The 19,027-nt window shown below is 46.1% G+C and overlaps 1 protein-coding gene across 5 annotated transcripts in view; it reads left to right on the top strand.

The window, feature by feature from the left end:
• The window catches only part of PRICKLE2 (prickle planar cell polarity protein 2), a 195,414-nt gene that overhangs the window by 100,207 nt on the left and 76,180 nt on the right, over window positions 1-19,027 (top strand). Inside the window, exon 1 of one of the 5 annotated variants that reach the window (XM_073350994.1) lies at window positions 13,153-13,174. The exons of the other annotated variants lie outside the window; for them this stretch is intronic. Within the exon in view, the coding sequence (XP_073207095.1) occupies window positions 13,173-13,174 (2 nt within the window). The 5' untranslated portion in view covers window positions 13,153-13,172. Of the gene's footprint in view, window positions 1-13,152; window positions 13,175-19,027 lie in introns of those variants that run through there. 5 annotated transcript variants of the gene reach the window in all.

Below are 19,027 nucleotides of genomic sequence, written 5' to 3'. Positions count from 1 at the left end.
CTGGCACCATGCTCTGGGCCGGGGGGGGGGCTGCGAGCTCCTGGGGCAGGGCAGCCTCAGAGCCCGGCCTGACCCGGTCTCTGTGCTGCGCGGTGCATGGCTGCAGTACCACCAGCCACCAGAGCTCCAGGCAGCGCGGAAACGGGGGTAGGGGGGGTTGGATAGAGGGCAGGGGAGTTCAAGAGGGTGGTCAGGGGACAGGGAGCAGGGGGTGGTAGATGGAGCAGGAGTCCCGGGTGGGCCATCAGGGGACGGGGAACAGGGGGAGTTGGATGGGGTAGGAGCCCTGGGAGGGCCGTCAGGGAACAGGGGGAGTTGGATGGGGTAGGAGTCCCGGGGGGGGCATTAAGGGGCGAGAAGCAGGGGGGATCAGATAGGGGTCGGGGGCCAGGCCACGCCTGGCTGTTTGGGGAGGCACAACCTCCCCTAACCAGCCCTCCATACAATTTTGGAAACCCGATGTGGCCCTCAGGCCAAAATGTTTGCCTGCCCCTGCTCTAGAATAACTGTCAAACCAGCCAAATAGGTTTGTTAGAAATTTAGTGATAAAAATACTGCTTGTTTGCCAAGCATTGCGGAGACTCAGCCGTGGCGAGGTGGCTGTGATTGCGGCTCACTATGCTAATGATCATGGTCTTGCTGATACCTTGAGCTCCTCCGATCTGTCTGTTTTAGCCGCCTGTTGTCTTTCCTCTTTGAGATAGGCACTGTCTTTTTGTGATGCGTGTGTAGTGTCTAGGACAGTGGGGCCCTAATCCCTAATTTGAGTCTCTTGTCTGCTATTGCAATATAAATAAAGAGATAACCGTTTTCTGCATAGAAGGACTTTTTATAGTTCAAGTATAAGCCCTTAAAATAAGGGGGCATCGTGTGAATACCTTAACATGGCAGCATGTAATGCCGTTGTAAAGCTGATTTGCAGTACCTGTGATTTTTCATTTCAGCCCAAAGGGTTGTGTTACTGATTGGGTGGCAAAGCTGAATCCCCGCAAAGAAAAAGATTCCTTCTGATCGCCACCTGTTTTTTACTGCTTTTTAGAAAAACGTTTTGTTCGTTGTCACAAAGATGTCCCTGTGAAGAACAATCCGTTCTAGAGCAGTCGGCAAAATACTTTCTGAGCCACCAAACAGCGAGATCAACAGAATCTCTGGCAGCAACCATTATTTTTAGAAGGCTGACGAATTTAGTCTGCTAATGTTTAGCAAACATGTTTGTTTCACCCTTTGAAGATAATGCTGCATGCAGCACAGTGGGGTGAGGAAAAATATGAAGAAATGGCCTGTGGTTTTTCAGCATGCTTAACGAATAATGGCTCATTGCAGCGGTAATATTAAATAATGACTTTTCCCCTAATGTTAAATACAAGTCGTGATTTTATGCTGGGCAATTTGATTTCACAAACCCTTCTTGTGCTTACTGTTAGCTCACTTCGCAATGGTCAATATGCCCTCGTGGTCTCAGGGAGAGGGATAATTGCAAAGCGGGATCTTTGAGATCTGGGCCCCGTGGTTGGAAGTGAGTCAACGAGCAGCCGGCAACACAGCATGCAGCTAATTGGTGCTGCTCAGCCATTCTCTGGCACAGGGCAGAAGCTGGAGGAAATACACCAAGACCCTGATCGATTGGCTTCAAGAGAAGTCTTTGCATTGTCTTCAGAGGGCCGTATCTCCTGTATCAGCTAGGGAAGTGAGGGGAGTGGGGAAGAGCAGGCGGAGTGGGTTGTAAAACATCGATCTCATTTTGGTTGTTGGTAGGATTGTCAACTTGGCAATATTTAAAAACCAGGCACTCTAGCAGGAGCACTGGAACCTCCCCTACCCCACCTCTTCCCCTAAGGCCCCCCCACTGCCCTGCCTATTCCCCCAATGTCTCGCCCCTGCCCCACCTCTTCCCCTGAGGCCCCGCCCCCATCCACTCCTCTTCCCCCTTCCCCCTTCTCATCGCTTGCTGCTTTTCCCCTCCCGCTGCCCGGATCAGGAGGGACTTGCCTGTGGAGCTGAGGCTGGGAGCTGAAGCTGCCCGACAAAGGTAGGAGGCGGCCCTGGCTGAGTAGGGGCTGGAGCGAGTGATGGCCCAGCGCCTCCCACGCTCACAGTAATCAGACTTTGGGTGTCCGGTCAGGAGATCTGATTGGACACTGTCAGGTCCCCTTTTCGACCAGACTTTCCGGTCGAAAACTGGGCACCTGGCCACCCTAGTTGTTGGGTTTAGTGTGTGGGTGTTGGTGGCCTATGATAGACAGGAGGTCAGACTGGATGATCTAATGACCACATGGCTAACTCTCCAGAGAAGGAGCAAGTGCGGGGAGGAGTGTGTTGAAAGTAGTGTCCAAACTTTTGGTGGACTCAGACCCAATGTAGTCCTACTCCACCCCAAATCATAATCTTCCCTTACTGTGCTGATTACTTTCCCTATAGATCATGATATGAGAAGAGTTTTGTTGCGATTTGTAATACGGAAACTGGTTTAGCAGAGTTTGAAAAGGGATGCGTTTATAATACCAAAGGGATTCAGCTTTCAAACTGAGCAGTTTGATTGACTTCACCTTAGTCCCCTTTGATGTGGATTTGGGATTGATCTGTATTTCAACCATATAGATTTGACAGCTGACATGGTGACCTCTTTGCAGTGGCACATGGGGCTTTTTTAATGATTTTGATGCAGCTGGCTATTGTGTATTGTATTCGGTGGACGTTCCTGGTGTGGTTTTGGGAAAGGCCTATAGATTATGAGGGACTGTCCTCCTCCTATTAAATGTTATGAGGCAGAGACAATTCTCAATTACTTTATTTCAGCCAGAATATGTTTTGCCTAATTAGCAGTAAATTACCCCTGAAGAAGTTGTTGTTAAAAATATTCCTCTACATAATATCCAAATTGTTGGAAAAGAAGCAAATGAAATAGCTTGCAGACTAGAAAGCATATTATCAAGAAGGCTGTTCAAATTATACACTCAAATTAGTTAATATTGAGCAAATTATTTTTATCCCGAGTTTAATATTCGTACCTCTGAGGCAAATAAAACAATGAAATAGTTTGTGCCCCCAAATTTTTTTATAAATTCAGCTGTGTAAAATTTCAGTTCTGTAAGGTCTTAGAGGGAATATTAAAGCCTTTTAATTTCCATGAGTCAGATGCCATATAAATCACAGTCTGGGTGGTATATTTCATAGGTCACTTGTGGCCGGAGTGGTGAATTTCATGGTTTGTTATAAGCTAGGAAACTCTAATACAAACACAGAAAGCACAAGGAAATCTCAACATCTCATTCTATAAAGCAGTTTATTCCTAAGTATGAAAAAAAAACTCAAGCTACGATAGCAATGTTATTTCTAATTAAAACAGTGGGGGAAGGAGGAAATAGCAGGCATCAAATATGATTAATACACCATACTGGCCTCTACCTGATAGACACCCGAGTTCATTCAGCCTTATTCACAAGCGTGCCCAGAATGCTGGGCAAAGTTGAACAGCTGTCTGCATCACAATGCCACCAAATCCATTGACCCGCTTTGCACATGTTGTAGTGTGAAGGCCCTACCACAGGTTACAGCAGATGTAGGTTAGCAGTGAGGTCCATCAGTAAATGGGATAGGAATGCAGGAACAGCCTTTCAAAACCTGGGTGCCTAAAGTTAGGCATCGAAGTCCATTTTTAAACCCCTGAATAAGTGGCCTGGTTCTTAAAAGTGTTGTGGACTCGGCGCCTTCCATGGAAATGCTCAGCACTTTTGAAAATTAGGTCACCTATTTGGGAGCCCAAATAAGGGCTTAGGAACTTAACAGTAGGCACTCATCTTTCTAAACTCTTAGCTGAAGCGTAGAGCAGGATGCTTGGATTTGGTGAGGCCTCATCTGGAGTACTGTGTCCAGTTTTGGGCCCCACACTTGAAGAAGGATGTGGATAAATTGGAGAGAGTCCAGCGAAGGGCAACAAAAATGATTAGGGGACTGGAACACATGAGTTATGAGGAGAGGCTGAGGGAGCTGGGATTGTTTAGCCTGCAGAAGAGAAGAATGAGGGGGGATTTGATAGCTGCTTTCAACTACCTGAAAGGGGATTCCAAAGAGGATGGCTCTAGACTGTTCTCAATGGTAGCAGATGACAGAACGAGGAGTAATGGTCTCAAGTTGCAGTGGGGGAGGTTTAGATTGGATATTAGGAAAAACTTTTTCACTAAGAGGGTGGTGAAACACTGGAATGCGTTACCTAGGGAGGTGGTAGAATCTCCTTCCTTAGAGGTTTTTAAGGTCAGGCTTGACAAAGCCCTGGCTGGGATGATTTAACTGGGAATTGGTCCTGCTTCGAGCAGGGGGTTGGACTAGATGACCTTCTGGGGTCCCTTCCAACCCTGATATTCTATGATTCTATGATTCTATGATTCTTGCTGCTGATCTGTAATAATTGATGAATGCTGGATGTGACCTGGTTCTTGAAGAGTTGTTTTAGCTATATTGGGTTGGAATGTTTGCTGTGTGCATGTTTTGATTTAGTTTAATAGTAGGGCTGTTGGGAAAGTAACAGGAAGGCTATAGAATCAATCCTGAAGCACTTGCATGAGAGGAAAGTGATCAGGAACAGCCAGCATGGATTCACCAAGGGAAGGTCATGCCTGACTAATCTAATCGCCTTTTATGATGAGATTACTGGTTCTGTGGATGAAGGGAAAGCAGTGGATGTATTGTTTCTTGACTTTAGCAAAGCTTTTGACACGGTCTCCCACAGTATTCTTGTCAGCAAGTTAAGGAAGTATGGGCTGGATGAATGCACTACAAGGTGGGTAGAAAGCTGGCTAGATTGTCGGGCTCAACGGGTAGTGATCAATGGCTCCATATCTAGTTGGCAGCCAGTATCAAGTGGAGTACCCCAAGGGTCGGTCCTGGGGCCAGTTTTGTTCAATATCTTCATAAATGATCTGGAAGATGGTGTGGATTGCACTCTCAGCAAATTTGCGGATGATACTAAACTGGGAGGAGTGGTAGATACGCTGGAGGGGAGGGATAGGATACAGAAGGACCTAGACAAATTAGAGGATTGGGCCAAAAGAAATCTGATGAGGTTCAATAAGGATAAGTGCAGGGTCCTGCACTTAGGACGTAAGAACCCAATGCACAGCTACAGACTAGGGACCGAATGGCTAGGCAGCAGTTCTGCGGAAAAGGACCTAGGGGTGACAGTGGACAAGAAGTTGGATATGAGTCAGCAGTGTGCCCTTGTTGCCAAGAAGGCCAATGGCATTTTGGGATGTATAAGTAGGGGCATAGCGAGCGGATCGAGGGACGTGATCGTTCCCCTCTATTCGACATTAGTGAGGCCTCATCTGGAGTACTGTGTCCAGTTTTGGGCCCCACACTTGAAGAAGGATGTGGATAAATTGGAGAGAGTCCAGCGAAGGGCAACAAAAATGATTAGGGGACTGGAACACATGAGTTATGAGGAGAGGCTGAGGGAGCTGGGATTGTTTAGCCTGCAGAAGAGAAGAATGAGGGGGGATTTGATAGCTGCTTTCAACTACCTGAAAGGGGGTTCCAAAGAGGATGGCTCTAGACTGTTCTCAATGGTAGCAGATGACAGAACGAGGAGTAATGGTCTCAAGTTGCAGTGGGGGAGGTTTAGATTGGATATTAGGAAAAACTTTTTCACTAAGAGGGTGGTGAAACACTGGAATGCGTTACCTAGGGAGGTGGTAGAATCTCCTTCCTTAGAGGTTTTTAAGGTCAGGCTTGACAAAGCCCTGGCTGGGATGATTTAACTGGGAATTGGTCCTGCTTTGAGCAGGGGGTTGGACTAGATGACCTTCTGGGGTCCCTTCCAACCCTGATATTCTATGATTCTATGATTCTATGACATTGGCCCTAGATGAGTGATTCCCTGCTAATCATTTTAAGAAGGCTAAGGGAAAATACCTGGGCTATTAAACTGGGAAGATGCTATTTACAAGCACCAGGTAAGTTCCTTTTTTTTTGCCAAGGCTGGAAACTAACAGCTCAAGGAAACTAAACCATTAGAAAGGGACAATGTGGGGAGGGAGGTTCATGGTAGAACAGGTTGACACAGAGAGACACACCGATAGGTCCTGCAGAGAGAGTCTGAAGCCTTTGAGGATCACTAATTGCCAGGTGATGGAAAGCCTCAGGGAAGACAGATATGCTTGTAGACTATTTTATTGTTCTAAAAGTCCAGTGCTGTGTTTGGAACAACTTACCCAGGGTGGTGGTGGTTGATTCTCTCTTCACTGGCCATTTTCAAATTAAGATTCAGTGTTTTTCTAAAAGACCTGATCTAGGAATGATTTTGGGGAAGTTCTCTGGCCTGTGTTATACAGGAGGACAGACTAGATGGTCACAGTGTCCCTTCTGGTCCTGGAATTGATGAATTTAGGAATCTACTGTTAAGATTAAACAATACTTTGCTGTAAGAAAGCTCCTGAAGGGCAGATTTGCAGGTGCTGAGCTCCGCGAGGCCTGCTGAGAAGTTCCAGGTGGCACATGGGGGCAGTAGCTCAAGACTTAGTGGGAGAATGGTGGGATTCCATCCCAGGACAGGTGAAGGCAAGTGGGCTAACCCCTGAGAGGGGTGCATTCAGTGAGACCAGAGAAAAGTCAAAGGTGCAGCTGGTCCTATAATCAGGACCTCATCGCCACATCTCCGTGCATTCCAGTCAGTGTAAAATTTTAATAACTGAGAATAAGTGTTCATAAAATGTCTTCTTCAAGCTTTGCCTTCTGAGCAATCTGAGTGAATTTGGCAACTTGCAGTCAGAATGAAATGTTCAAGTCTAAATTATAGAGGGGGCAAAAATAGGGCTTTATGGTGAAAGCTGACTGCCTGGAGAAGAAAAGGGCCAGGGTTTTACCGCATGACTTTATCTATGCGGCAGATCTGAGGAAAGAGGCTGATAAGTGGTTCATGTTGGTTTCAGTGTGGAAATGGGAGCATTATGCTTTAAATAGTGACTTCCACATTCTGTCTCTGGCATCAATATCAGCCCCAGTCTACCTCTAAAAGGAGGCAAAAGCTGCATTTTTAGGCCACTGAATCACTGATGCAGATTCTCATTGTCACAGTTCAAGGCAACTGCACCTGCATATCCCCCTCCGTGTTTGTGCAAGGGCACCCGTTCTCAGCTTCCAGATAGCCAGCCGTTGCCTTTCTGGGTGGAAACCCGCCTCTCTCTCTCTCCCTTCTATCCGTGGTATTCCCAGACTGCACAGTTCCCTGTCTTCACTGTGCATTTCCCAGCACAGGCAGTCTGCCTACCCAGGCCTGCTTGCTTTCTTTGCAGAGACTGACAACACAGTGACTGCTAGCACGCAATTCGATCTCAGTAAGCCTACTTTATTCTTAAGGTAAAAAGCATTACAGAGAAAACAAAACCAATAAAAGAACCTACATGTTTGCTAATAAGTTTACCAGGCATCACCCCATCGTCAGGGTTTCTTTGTGGTTACAAATCATCGGAGCTTCAGCTCAGAAGAAGCACATGGTCTTATGGGTAGGCTAAGTCCTTCCAATGCTCCCCTAAGGACTGGGGCCCTCCATGGCCCAGGGGTCCTGTCTGTGTGCTGGATCAGGAAGAAGGCTGTGAGTCCATTGAAAACCTAGGCTTTTATCCAAAAGTATTTTCTTTGTCTGTTGGAGAATCTAGTTGGAACTAGTATATGCATCTCTCTCCGGGGAGGGAGGCATCAAAGGCTGATACAGAGGAAAGAAATTAGCATCCCCTCTCCCTACTAGAGACTGGTACAAAATTGCACAATTGCATTTTTAATACAGTGTACACCGCTCCCTCCCCGAAGTATTAACCTTAATTCAATAAGGTTTGACTTACTTCAGTGAAGTTTTATAAGGGCAACTCAGGATATGACAGAGTATTGTCAGTCTGGCACACTCATGTCACAGAAATTGTGAAAATTAAGACTGTCATCCAGGAAATCTCTTCCTCCTAGATGCATTAGCTACTACCCAGAAGCCTCTGCAGATGCAATTACTGAGCATTAGTGTGGTCACCTGTCTGTGCATGCAAGCAGCTCTGCCTGTGTTCTGGTCACAAGAGATATTTGCCAGTCAAGAGTATCAAGTTGGTTCTGCAACCTCCATGGAGGATACTGGGCCCAATCCAATGCCAACTGACGCCAATTTCTGTTGACTTCAAGGGGCTTTGGATCAGGGCCGTCATCCTCCCTGGCACTGGGTAAGAGGTGTAACCCAGCTCCAGTAGATTAATTCTAAAAAGAACTTCAGGAAATTGCACAGTCGTTCTGTCATCCAGAATGGCCAGAGATTCATCTGTCAGCATGGAGCCGCTCAGGTGCGCACGTGCAAATGAATGCGCATCATTACAGAAATATTCACACCTTGCTGAGGAGACAGATGGAGGCAGTGATCTGGAAGCTATTGTACCAGCGTCAAGCACTGCAAATGAGGGCTCTCTCTGCAATCATGGTACTGTCAGCAGCGACGGATTTTTGTTTCATGTGGGGGCATGTGGCAAACATATGAGGAAAACTCCCTGGTTTGCATCGCTATATGCTTATGGGAGTCGATTTTGTTCTTTTGCTGTTTCTCCATATGATCACCATGTTGCTTTTCTTATCCATGGTATAGTTTGGCCTTTGCTGAGATTCCTGCTTCTCTGAAGGAGAGTCTTATGGCATTGCTCTCATTTCTGTTGTGTGGACTTAATGGACCAAAAATATATGTTTTCTAGTGGCAGAGGCTCATGCACGTCCAGGCAAAATGTACAGGAAAAACATTTTCTCATATAGGTTGGGTAAGTCAGTGCAGACAACATAACATTAAGAACCCATTTGAACACACAGAAGAGCAGAAGGGAGAAAGCGAAAAGAGAGAGAGTTGGGAGAATGTCTCCACAGGAGACAGAGGGACAAATGCATGCCACTGAAAATTAGGTCTGTCGTCTTGCCGTGCTGCAGCACACCTCTGTGGAGTTGTACAATAATGCCGACCTTGGCCAATCTAAGTTAGCGGGACTGTGCGCTGTTCTTCAGGAAAGCTAATCGGAATCTTCAGAACAGTCTTTTGCTCTTGGGCCAGTGAACTGCCACCATCCTGTGACGGCCTACAACGTGGAAAGCCACTCAAGAGCACTCCTGCCTGCTGATTAAGGAGGTAGGTTGATGGACTCCAGAAGGCGTCATCTCCTGGCCTAACCCACAAGAAGGATGGGGCTGCAGTAAAGGGGACAGAAGATAGATGGAGGAAGATGGGAAGTTCTCAAGGCACAAGCACTGCCCCTAAATACCCCAGTGGGTATGTTTCAAACCTAACATGACATTGACCCAGACAACATCAGATAGTAAAAACAGCTAGAATGAAATAAATGAAAGCTGCTGCCGGGATATATGTCAAAACAGACTTTCAAGGCGAGTCAGTTTTATTGTAAATTTGTAATTTTATGTAAATAGAAAATTAATTTGTGTAACTGATCAAAGGTTTAGATCTTTTGGAAAACATCCCACAAGATAAGCAGAAGATTTATGAATTTCCTTCATCGCATGTTTTTGGAGAAAGTTTTATTGGCCATGGAAAGCCCCCAAGAAAAATATTTAATTTAAAAAAACACCAATGTTAAGTTTATTTAGCTTAAATTCAGATACATGCTTTAACTCAACCTTTGGAGATATTGTTAAAGGGACCATCTTTTCCTCCTAAAATGAGAATACTGTCCAGCTAAAAGAAAGACAGAGGGGAAAAAACAGACACCACCATTGTTTAAAATCTGACCAAAATACAAAAGCAAAAAATATAATCATGCATAGTTAAGGCTGGAGGCGATGAAGAAGGCTTATTACTGTTAAGTGCTCTAAGCGTCTAGCATTAAGGTGATTATAAAAAAAGAAGATACAGTGATTGAAATTCAGTCTGTATCTTGCTCCATTGTGTCTCAGCAGTGTACGTGACATGTAAGATCTGCCAGTATCTCAAGCCCGCTGCAGTAGCTTGTATAGCATGATGGGTTAAAAATGGAGTAACCATATTATACTCCTCATGTGCTGTTTTCTTTTTCTTGTAAACAGTGAAGAATTGTGATGTGAATGAAAGAGAAATTGATAGCTCTGACTTGAGCCAGCGTACTCAGACCTACTGCAAGTAAATGCCAGCATCTCCTGTGCAATTCATCTCTCTGTGCACTTTAAGTGTGAGCTGTAATTTGGCTATTTTAAGGCCCCAGTACTGCAAGCTGCTTCATTCAGTGGCCGTGAAGACTAGCTTTCAAGATGAGGGCCTAACTTTGGCGTTCTGGCTTGTTTTCCTCCTCCGCTTTCCCCCAAAAAAGTTGGGTTAAATAACACTCTATCAATTTTTGGGAGTAGAGATTATTTATATTGTCTTCCCTGGGGGAATTCTGCACCAAAAATTCTGCTCACAGTATGTTAAAATTCTGCAAATTTTATTTGTCAAAATAACACTATATAATGATGCCAGTTTCATTTATTTGGGTAATTTATTTCAAAATACCTGTCAGCCAGTATATCTGTAACAATACAGACACACACAAAAATTCCCCCAGGAATAGAGTGTTAAAGAAACCTATGACAACCCAGTTCCTGCTTCTCTGCCCCACCCAGAGCCTAGCCGGGGGGAGGAGAGGGGAGACATTCACCCCCTACGCCCCCAGAGCCCATCTGTGCCACCCCTGGCCCAGACACTCACCCCCTACCCATCAGAGGCCAGCTGCAGGGCCCTCCCCTGCCAAGACACACACCCTCTCCCCCAAGCCCAGCTGAGGCCCAGACATTCTCACCCCTTTCCCTCCCCCCCTCCCCCCCCAGAGCCCAGCCGCAGCCCAGACACTCACAGACCCTACCCTCTTAGAGCCCAGGGATGCAGAGGGAGAGAAAGCCTGACGCTGGGTCCTGGGCTTGCACAGAGTTTCCTGTGCCATGCTGCCTCCTTCCTTCAGGGTGCGCTGGAAACTGCCCCTGCTGGGAACCCTCCAGTTCCCTCCCCCTCCCTCTGGCCTTGTCTTCTATTTGTGAGCTGGGCTCTGCTGGGTCCAGCGATCCCTAGTGGTGGCGGACATCTCTGCAGCTCATTTTTGTGGGGGGGAAAGGAAATTCTGCCCACCTAACATTAATTTCTGCAAAATTCTGCATTGCGCAATGGTTCTGCATTGCGCAGTGTCAGAAGGGGGTTGTGATGCAATGAAGTTTGGGAACCCCTGATCTACAGTATTACTAATCTGTTACTAATATAGGGAGAAATTATTCCCAGTACAGCATTAGGCCTATTTACCACTTAAACTCTATTCTGAGAAGTTAATTAGGACTTCAGTGCTTTATAGGCCTTTTGCTGGACCAATGGGCATATTTCACCCATAACCAATAGGTGTTGAGGGTGCTTAGGGCTTTGCAGGACTAAGCATACATTACTGGATAATTTATTAATATATGTAAATAATTATTTCTGCACATAAAATTACAGATATGAAAGCAGAGGACATGGAGTACATGGAGGCCTCTCTCATACAGCCTGCTGCCAAACTGTATACTATTTTGAACCTGCAACCAGTGTTACACGTTAACATCTAGAAAATCAACCATCCACTTCTCTTGTACGCATGTCTCTGCGTTTTGAATCAAAAGTAGCAATTATAAGCACAGGAGTAACATGTAAAGCCAGGGATTAACCAACATACAGATAAAAGCCTGAGTCCTACACAAACTGAAGCAAAAATATAAAAAGTCCAAGTTTTCAGAATACACTGTCACCATCTGAATTTTGTCCCCCCCTCTCCCCCCCCCCCCATTTACTTTTGCAATTTCTTTAATGCATTCATCCAAAAGGCCAAAACTCCCTCTGGCACTGAAATTGGGAATGTCTGTGACAACATGCCTCTCCACCCCCCGAAAAAAACCCTAGTCTGTTTGAAAAAGGAAGAGTGTATTCATAGCCCATGTCTTCCAAATAACTTTTCATGTCCCCAAAACGGTTGACTTCTCCTGACAAAGACAGGGGTATAATCAGGAGGAAATGAGGTCAAAGCACCCTCCTGTTCGATCTCACTGCTCCTTCTTGCAGCTTGTATCCGCTCTTTGCAGCTGCCAGCAAACTGGAAGGAAATCAGCAGGGTGCAGCCTCTTTGCCGACTCAGCAACATTTTGTTTTTAAACTGGGAGGCAAATCCCTTCGTTCAGGCATCCTGGAGAGGGAAGGATCTGATCTCCAGGGCTTCCAGTGGCCACTATTCATGCCAGTTTTGATCCAACTTTATATGAAAGGCTGCAAGTCTTCATTTTTCTGTGGTTAGCTTTTTTCCCCCTCTAACCTAGCTTTCATCATTCCAACCCATGTTAGTTCTAAGTGGGAGGTTTTCTCCTCTGAGGCCATCAGTCCTTCTCCGTCTACCAACTGCTCACTTTTTCTCTCCTTCAGCTGGGGATTTTCATTCCGAGAATCCAGAGGCGTATTCATGTCTTCATTTCCCTGCACAGTCATATCCAGGAGCTGAGGTTATCGTTCAGACCAGCACACTGCCGACTAGTCTCTGAGGATGTTGATGGCATTTGGAAGTTGCTTCATCACATTGTTTCTCCTTCAGCTTTCGCCAACAGCAGCCTGTCTCTCTCCAACCTCTGATTCTACCCACCTTAGCTGTCGCCTGTGGATGGTCATGCTCTTCTGACCCTACCAGTTGACAGACTGTACCTGAAAATGGTCAGGAAATGAAAAGAAAGTGACTCATTATGAAAACCACTCAATAACCAACTTGCTGCATTTTTTAGTCCATATTAATGAGGAAATAACACATCCCCTGAGCGTGCTAAAGATCCTTTAGGAAGGAACACGGTGGGTGTAGTGCAGGCAAGGAATATGCAAAACAAGAGAGTATTTATTTATTAGCCATGCTACAGAATGACTTGTGGCTCTGATGAATAAGGCTGGCTGATGGTGATGAATCTGTATTACAGTAGCCTCAACTGAGATCAGGGCCCCCTCCTGCAAACTGTACAAACACACTGGGAGAGATTGTCCCTGCCCTGAAGAACATATAATACAGACAGATGATGGGAGGGAACACAAAGGCACTGAGAGGGGAAGTGACTTGCCCAAGGCCACCCAGCAGTTCAGTGGCAGAGCCAGGACTAGAACCGACAGCTCTGGATTCCCAGTCTAGTGTCTTATCACTGCACCATGTGCTTCTGCAATGTAAGTTAGTTATTGTGGCATTCTTATGATCAGATGTATCAGATTTTCTGTGCAAACCGCAAAGGGTGGGGGCAGAAGGGGTGGAGGGGACAGAAAAAATGACTGTAAAACAACCAATTCTGCATTTTTGTGGGTAAAATAACGTGGAGCAAGTGAGCTTTTGTTGTGTGTATCTGAAGTTTGAGAGGCTTATTGTGAGCAAACAAAGGATCCGTGATGGAGTACTGTGACACGAACCACAACAGCAACAAAATAATCCACCATCGCCACCAACAATCAGCACCACAATTGCAAGAAGAATTCCAGCCAGTACATGCTGTTGAACAAATGTATTGTTTTGTAGCTTTAAATCGGGAGCGTTGCTTAGCACTGTGTGTTTAGGGCAAGGTTTTTTACAACCTGGCACCCGGTATTTGTAGATTCCTCAGCCTATCTCCTCTGAAGATACATGCATTGGGAGCTAGATGGTTTTTTTCCTATCCAAAGGGGGTAATGTCCCTTCTGAAATATACTGTAAGTAGGTCACTGCTGCTTTTATCTAACAGTGTTTCCTTTTTGCATTCTCTCACTGATGTACCTTCCTCTGATTCTCTGAGCTTCATGGGATCGTTGGCCAGCTGCAGTTTTACTCTGGCTAAAGAGAGTGCCAGCAATCAAGTTCCAAAGCAGGATTTGCTTCTTTGTGCTGCATATTCACCGAGTGCCATGTAAGGGAGCCTCAGAGGCAGCTCCTAGCCCGTGAGTCATCCGCAAGCGACCACATTCTTTCCGTAGCAGGCTGCCTTGACAAGCTTGGTCAGCCTCTTTAGAGGATGTTCACTAAATAATTCAGAAAGGCAACTTGATCTGACATCCATCTGGTTTAGGAGCCTGGTGACCTCACTGATGATTACCTGCCACTGCTACCACTCGCTGTGTAGTGTATTATTTTTTGCAGTCTAAAGAATAAACAATGTAACATGAATCCGCATTGATTGACAAAAAGAACAGGAGGACTTGTGGCACCTTAGAGACTAACAAATTTATTAGAGCATAAGCTTTCGTGAGCTACAGCCCACTTCATCGGATGCATAGAATGGAACATACAGTAAAAAGATATATATATATACATACATACAGAGAAGGTGGAAGTTGCCATACAAACTGTAAGAGGCTAATTAATTAAGTAAATCAGTAATCAGTAAACTGAGCTGTTGAAAAAAGCTTGTGTACTTTTAAAATGACAGTTCCTGCAGCTGTGGGGATGAATTTGTACAAATTAGTGACCATTATAGTCAGTTTTTCTGTCTTAACAACAGCAAAAAAGGATGTCACATTTCTTTGGCATAATTATTGCCCTTGCACTGCCTAATCTGGGAATGGGATTCGAAGTTCTGATGATAATAATTTCTCTTTTTTTAATTTCCGAATCCCGTCCCAAAGTTCTTCTCTGAACAAAATGGTAGCTCGGAGCAATAATCTCATCTGAGTGTTGGCAAGATCCATCTCCATAGTTGTAAAAGTCATTCAAGTGACCTTTATGAAACAAGCTCCGTTTGCTTGGCCAGCACCTTTCTCCTTAATGAAACACCCCTTTAAAATGCACAGTTTCGGTCATAAGAAACACAATTTGCCCTCTGGAGTTACTTGAACATGTGTGATGTTTTCACAGGCAGTAGAGCAGTTAATATGAAAGTGATGATTACAAACCCATTCAGCACCTTTCCAGAAGAGAAAAGTACATTTTCATGAGAAATTTGGAACCAAAACTTGAACAATCTCATCTGGTTTGTCTCAGACTAATAGTACTTCTTGTACAATAATTATTGTACTTGGAGAATACTTTGTCTCTCAAGTACTGGAGGAGGAAATCTGCCAGGAGTGAGGAGAAATATATGCCCTTCTATGATGCAAAGGTTTCTTCTTCTAAGCTAACCCCTAGGTTAGCTGCATGGCTATAAACATTTGTTTTATGGGGCTGTTACATGAGGTCACGACCTGCACCTTCATTGTAACATTGTGTGTCAACTAGCACCTAAAATCTTGGAATTCTGCATGTAATTGCTATTTCCAGCAGTATTTACTTACCAACATAAATAGTCAAACAAATAGGCCACAGAAGTTAGACTTGAGGAGTGGCAGGGCTAGAACAGGCTGACTGTGGGAGCTAAATTGTCAGCCCCAGCTTCTGATTATGCAAAGCCACTTTTGTGGGAGCAGCTGATGCTGCCCTCAAAACAAAACAAAATGGGGGTGTGACCATTCTGAGCACAATAAAAGACGGTTAGTTCAGGTGGATCATATCTGCTCGCTCTACCACCTGATTTGCAATGGAAATGGGAGTGATTCCTATGCATGAAAAATACCTGCAGGATTAGGGTTACCATATTTCAAGTTCCCAAATAGAGGACACTGCTGGGGGGAGGGGGAGCTGGGGAGGGAGTACAATTGGGGAGGTGCTGGAGGGAGTATTTGGGGTGCTGGATGGGTCTGTGTGTACAGAGAGGGGTATTTGGGGGGTGCTGGACAGGGTACCTGCAGCCTCACACTCGAGCTGGGGGGCAGTGTCATGTTCCCTGTCACGGTGGCAGGGTGGCTGGCCTGGGACGCAGAGCTAACCTGTCACTGCCTCCCTGCAGGCCTCTCCCCTCCCCAGGGCAGGGAGCAGGGGCTTAGCCCTGTCACCCCTCCCGGCCAGGCTCTGAGGCCCCGTGGCGGGGCAAGCAGACCGGCCAAGAGGCGCTTGGCAGCTCCGCTTACCTGTTGGGCTGGGCCAGGGCAGGCGGGATCCGGCAGCTGCAGGGGAAAGACCAATCCAGATGCAGAGATGGCCCCTTCTGAGCTTCAATGGCTGGAGCAGAAAAATCCTCCCAGACAGAGGAGAAAAAAGAGGTCATGTCCAGGAAAACCCAGATGTACGGTCACCCTAGGATCAGGTGCATGCGTGAGGCTGGGTGCATGCACTTAGGGGCAGAGCTAAAATCTCCTGCCAACACTTGTATGGAGTGCAATGCTCATTACCACGAGTCACTCCATTCAGAAGAGGAGTACTTGTGGCACCTTAGAGACTAACCAATTTATTTGAGCATGAGCTTTCATGAGCTACAGCTCACTTCATCGGATGCATACCGTGGAAACTGCAGCAGACTTTATATATACACAGAGAATATGAAACAATACTTCCTCCCACCCCACTGTCCTGCTGGTAATAGCTTATCTAAAGTGATCATCAGGTTGGGCCATTTCCAGCACAAATCCAGGTTTTCTCACCCTCCACCCCCCCCCCCCCCACAAATTCACTCTCCTCCATTCAGAAGTGTGTGCATTTAGTGTCCCTAGCTCCTCAATAGTAAATACAGAAAAACTACAAGCTTTTTACTAATCTGTTTAATGAAAATTAGTGCTCACCAGGAGCTCTCATACAAATGGCATTTAATCTTTGAACTGAAGAGTCCCTGACATCTGCTGGGAGAGACAATCCAGGAAGTTTTTGGAGAGTGTCGGGGACATCTTCCTGGTGCAAGTGCTGGAGGAACCAAATTGGGGCCGTGCTCCTCTTGACCTGCTGCTCACAAACAGGGAAGAATTGGTAGGGGAAGTAAAAGTGGGTGGCAACCTGGGCAGCAGTGACCATGAGATGGTCAAGTTCAAGATCCTGACAAAAGGATGAAAGGAGAGCAGCAGAATACGGACCCAGGACTTCAGAAAAGCAGACTTTGGCTCCCTCAGGGAACTGATTGGCAGGATCCCCTGAGAGGCTAATATGATGGGGAAAAGAGTCCAGGAGAGCTGGCTCTATTTTAAAGAAATCTTATTGAAGGCACAGGAACAAACCATTCTGATGCACAGAAAGAATAGCAAATATGGCAGGCAACCAGCTTGGCTGAACAGAGAAATCTTCGGTGAGCTTAAACACAAAAAGGAAGCTTACAAGAAGTGGAAACTTGGACAGATGACTAGGGAGGAGTATAAAAATATTGCTCAAGCATGCAGGGGTGTAATCAGGAAGGCCAAAGCACAATTGGAATTACAGTTAGCAAGGGATGTGAAGAGTAACAAGTAGGGTTTCTACAGGTACGTTAGCAACCAGAAGGTGGTCAGGGAAAGTGTGGGACCCTTACTGAATGAGGGAGGCAACTTAGTAACGGATGATGTGGGAAAAGCTGCAGTAATCAATGATATTTTTGCAGACAAGGTCAGTTCCCTGACTGCTGCACTGGGCAATGCAATATGGGGAGGAGGTGAGCAGCCCTCAGTGGTGAAAGAACAGGTTAAGGACTATTTAGAAAAGCTGGACATGCACAAGTCCATGGGGCTAGTTTAATGCATCCGAGGGTGCTGAGGGAGTTGGCTGATGTGATTGCAGAGCCATTGGCCATTATCTTTGAAAATTCATGGCGATAGGGGGAGGTCCCGGACGATTGGAGAAAGGCAAATATAGTGCCCATCTTTAAAAAAAGGAAGAAGGAGAACCTGGGGAACTACAGACCGGTCAGCCTCACTTCAGTCCCTGGCAAGGTCCTGAAGGAATCCATTTTGAAGCCCCTGGAGGAGAGGAAGGTGATCAGGAACCGTCAACATGGATTCACCAAAGACAAGTCATGCCTGACCAACCTGATTGCCTGCTATGATGAGATAACTGGTTCTGTGGATATGGGGAAAGTGGTGGACGTGATATAGCTTGACTTTAGCAAAGCTTTTGATACAGTCTCCCGCAATATTCTTGTCGGCAAGTTAAAGAAGTGTGGATTGGATGAATGGACTATAAGATGGATAGAAAACTGGTTAAGTCGTCAGGCTTAACAGGTGGTGTTTAATGAGTCGATGTCTAGTTGGCAGCCGGTATCAAACGGAGTACCCCGGGGGTTGGTCCTGGGGCTGGTTTTGTTCAACATCTTCATTAATGATCTGGATGATGGGATGGATCGCACCATTAGCAAGTTTGCAGATGATACCAAGCTGGGGGGATAGGTAAATACGCTGGAGGGTAGGGATAGGGTCCAGGGTGCCCTAAACAAATTGGAGGATTGGGCCAAAAGAAATCTGATGAGGTTCAACAAGGGTAAGTGCAGAGTCCTGCACTGAGGATAAAAGAATCCCACGCACCGCTACAGGCTGGGGACCGACTGGCTAAGCGGCAGTTCAGCAGAAAAGGACCTGGGGATTACAGTGAACGAGAAGCTGGATATGAGTCAACAATGTGCCTCTGTTGCCAAGAAGGCTAACAGCATACTGGGCTGCATTAGGAGGAGCATGGCCAGCAGATCACGGGAAGTGATTATTCCCCTCTATTCAGCACTGGTGAGGCCACATCTGGAGTACTGTGTCCAGTTTTGGGGTCTCCGCTACAGAAGGGATGTGGACAAATTGGAGAGAGTCCAGCAGAGGGCAAGGAAAATGATTAGGGGGCTGGGGCTCATGACTTATGAGAAGAGGCTGAGAGAACTGGGCTTATTTAGTCTGCGGAGGAGAAGAATGAGGGGGGATTTGATAGCAGCCTTCAGCTACCTGAAGGGGGGTTCCAAAGAGGATGGAGCTCGGCTGTTCTCAGTGGTGGCAGATGACAGAACAAGAAGCAATGGTCTCAAGTTGCAGTAGGGGAGGTCTAGGTTGGATATTAGGAAACACTGTTTCACAAGGAGGGTGGTGAAGCACTGGAATAGGTTACCTAGGGAGGTGGTGGAATCTCCATCCTAGGAGGGTTTTAAGGCCTGACTTGACAAAGCCCTGGCTGGGATGATTTAGTGGTTTAGTGGGATGATTTAGTCCTGCTTTGAGCAGGGGTTGGACTAGATGACCTCCTGAGGTCTCTTCCGACCCTAATCTTCTGTCATTTTATGAAGCCCATTTTTACCTGCATGTAATGTGGTTTTA

The sequence above is a fragment of the Lepidochelys kempii genome, chromosome 7 (assembly GCF_965140265.1).
Source record: "Lepidochelys kempii isolate rLepKem1 chromosome 7, rLepKem1.hap2, whole genome shotgun sequence".
NCBI classification, from domain to species: Eukaryota; Metazoa; Chordata; order Testudines; family Cheloniidae; genus Lepidochelys; species Lepidochelys kempii.
Note: the sequence above shows the minus strand (reverse complement) of the source record. Positions and strands in the feature narration are given on the sequence as shown.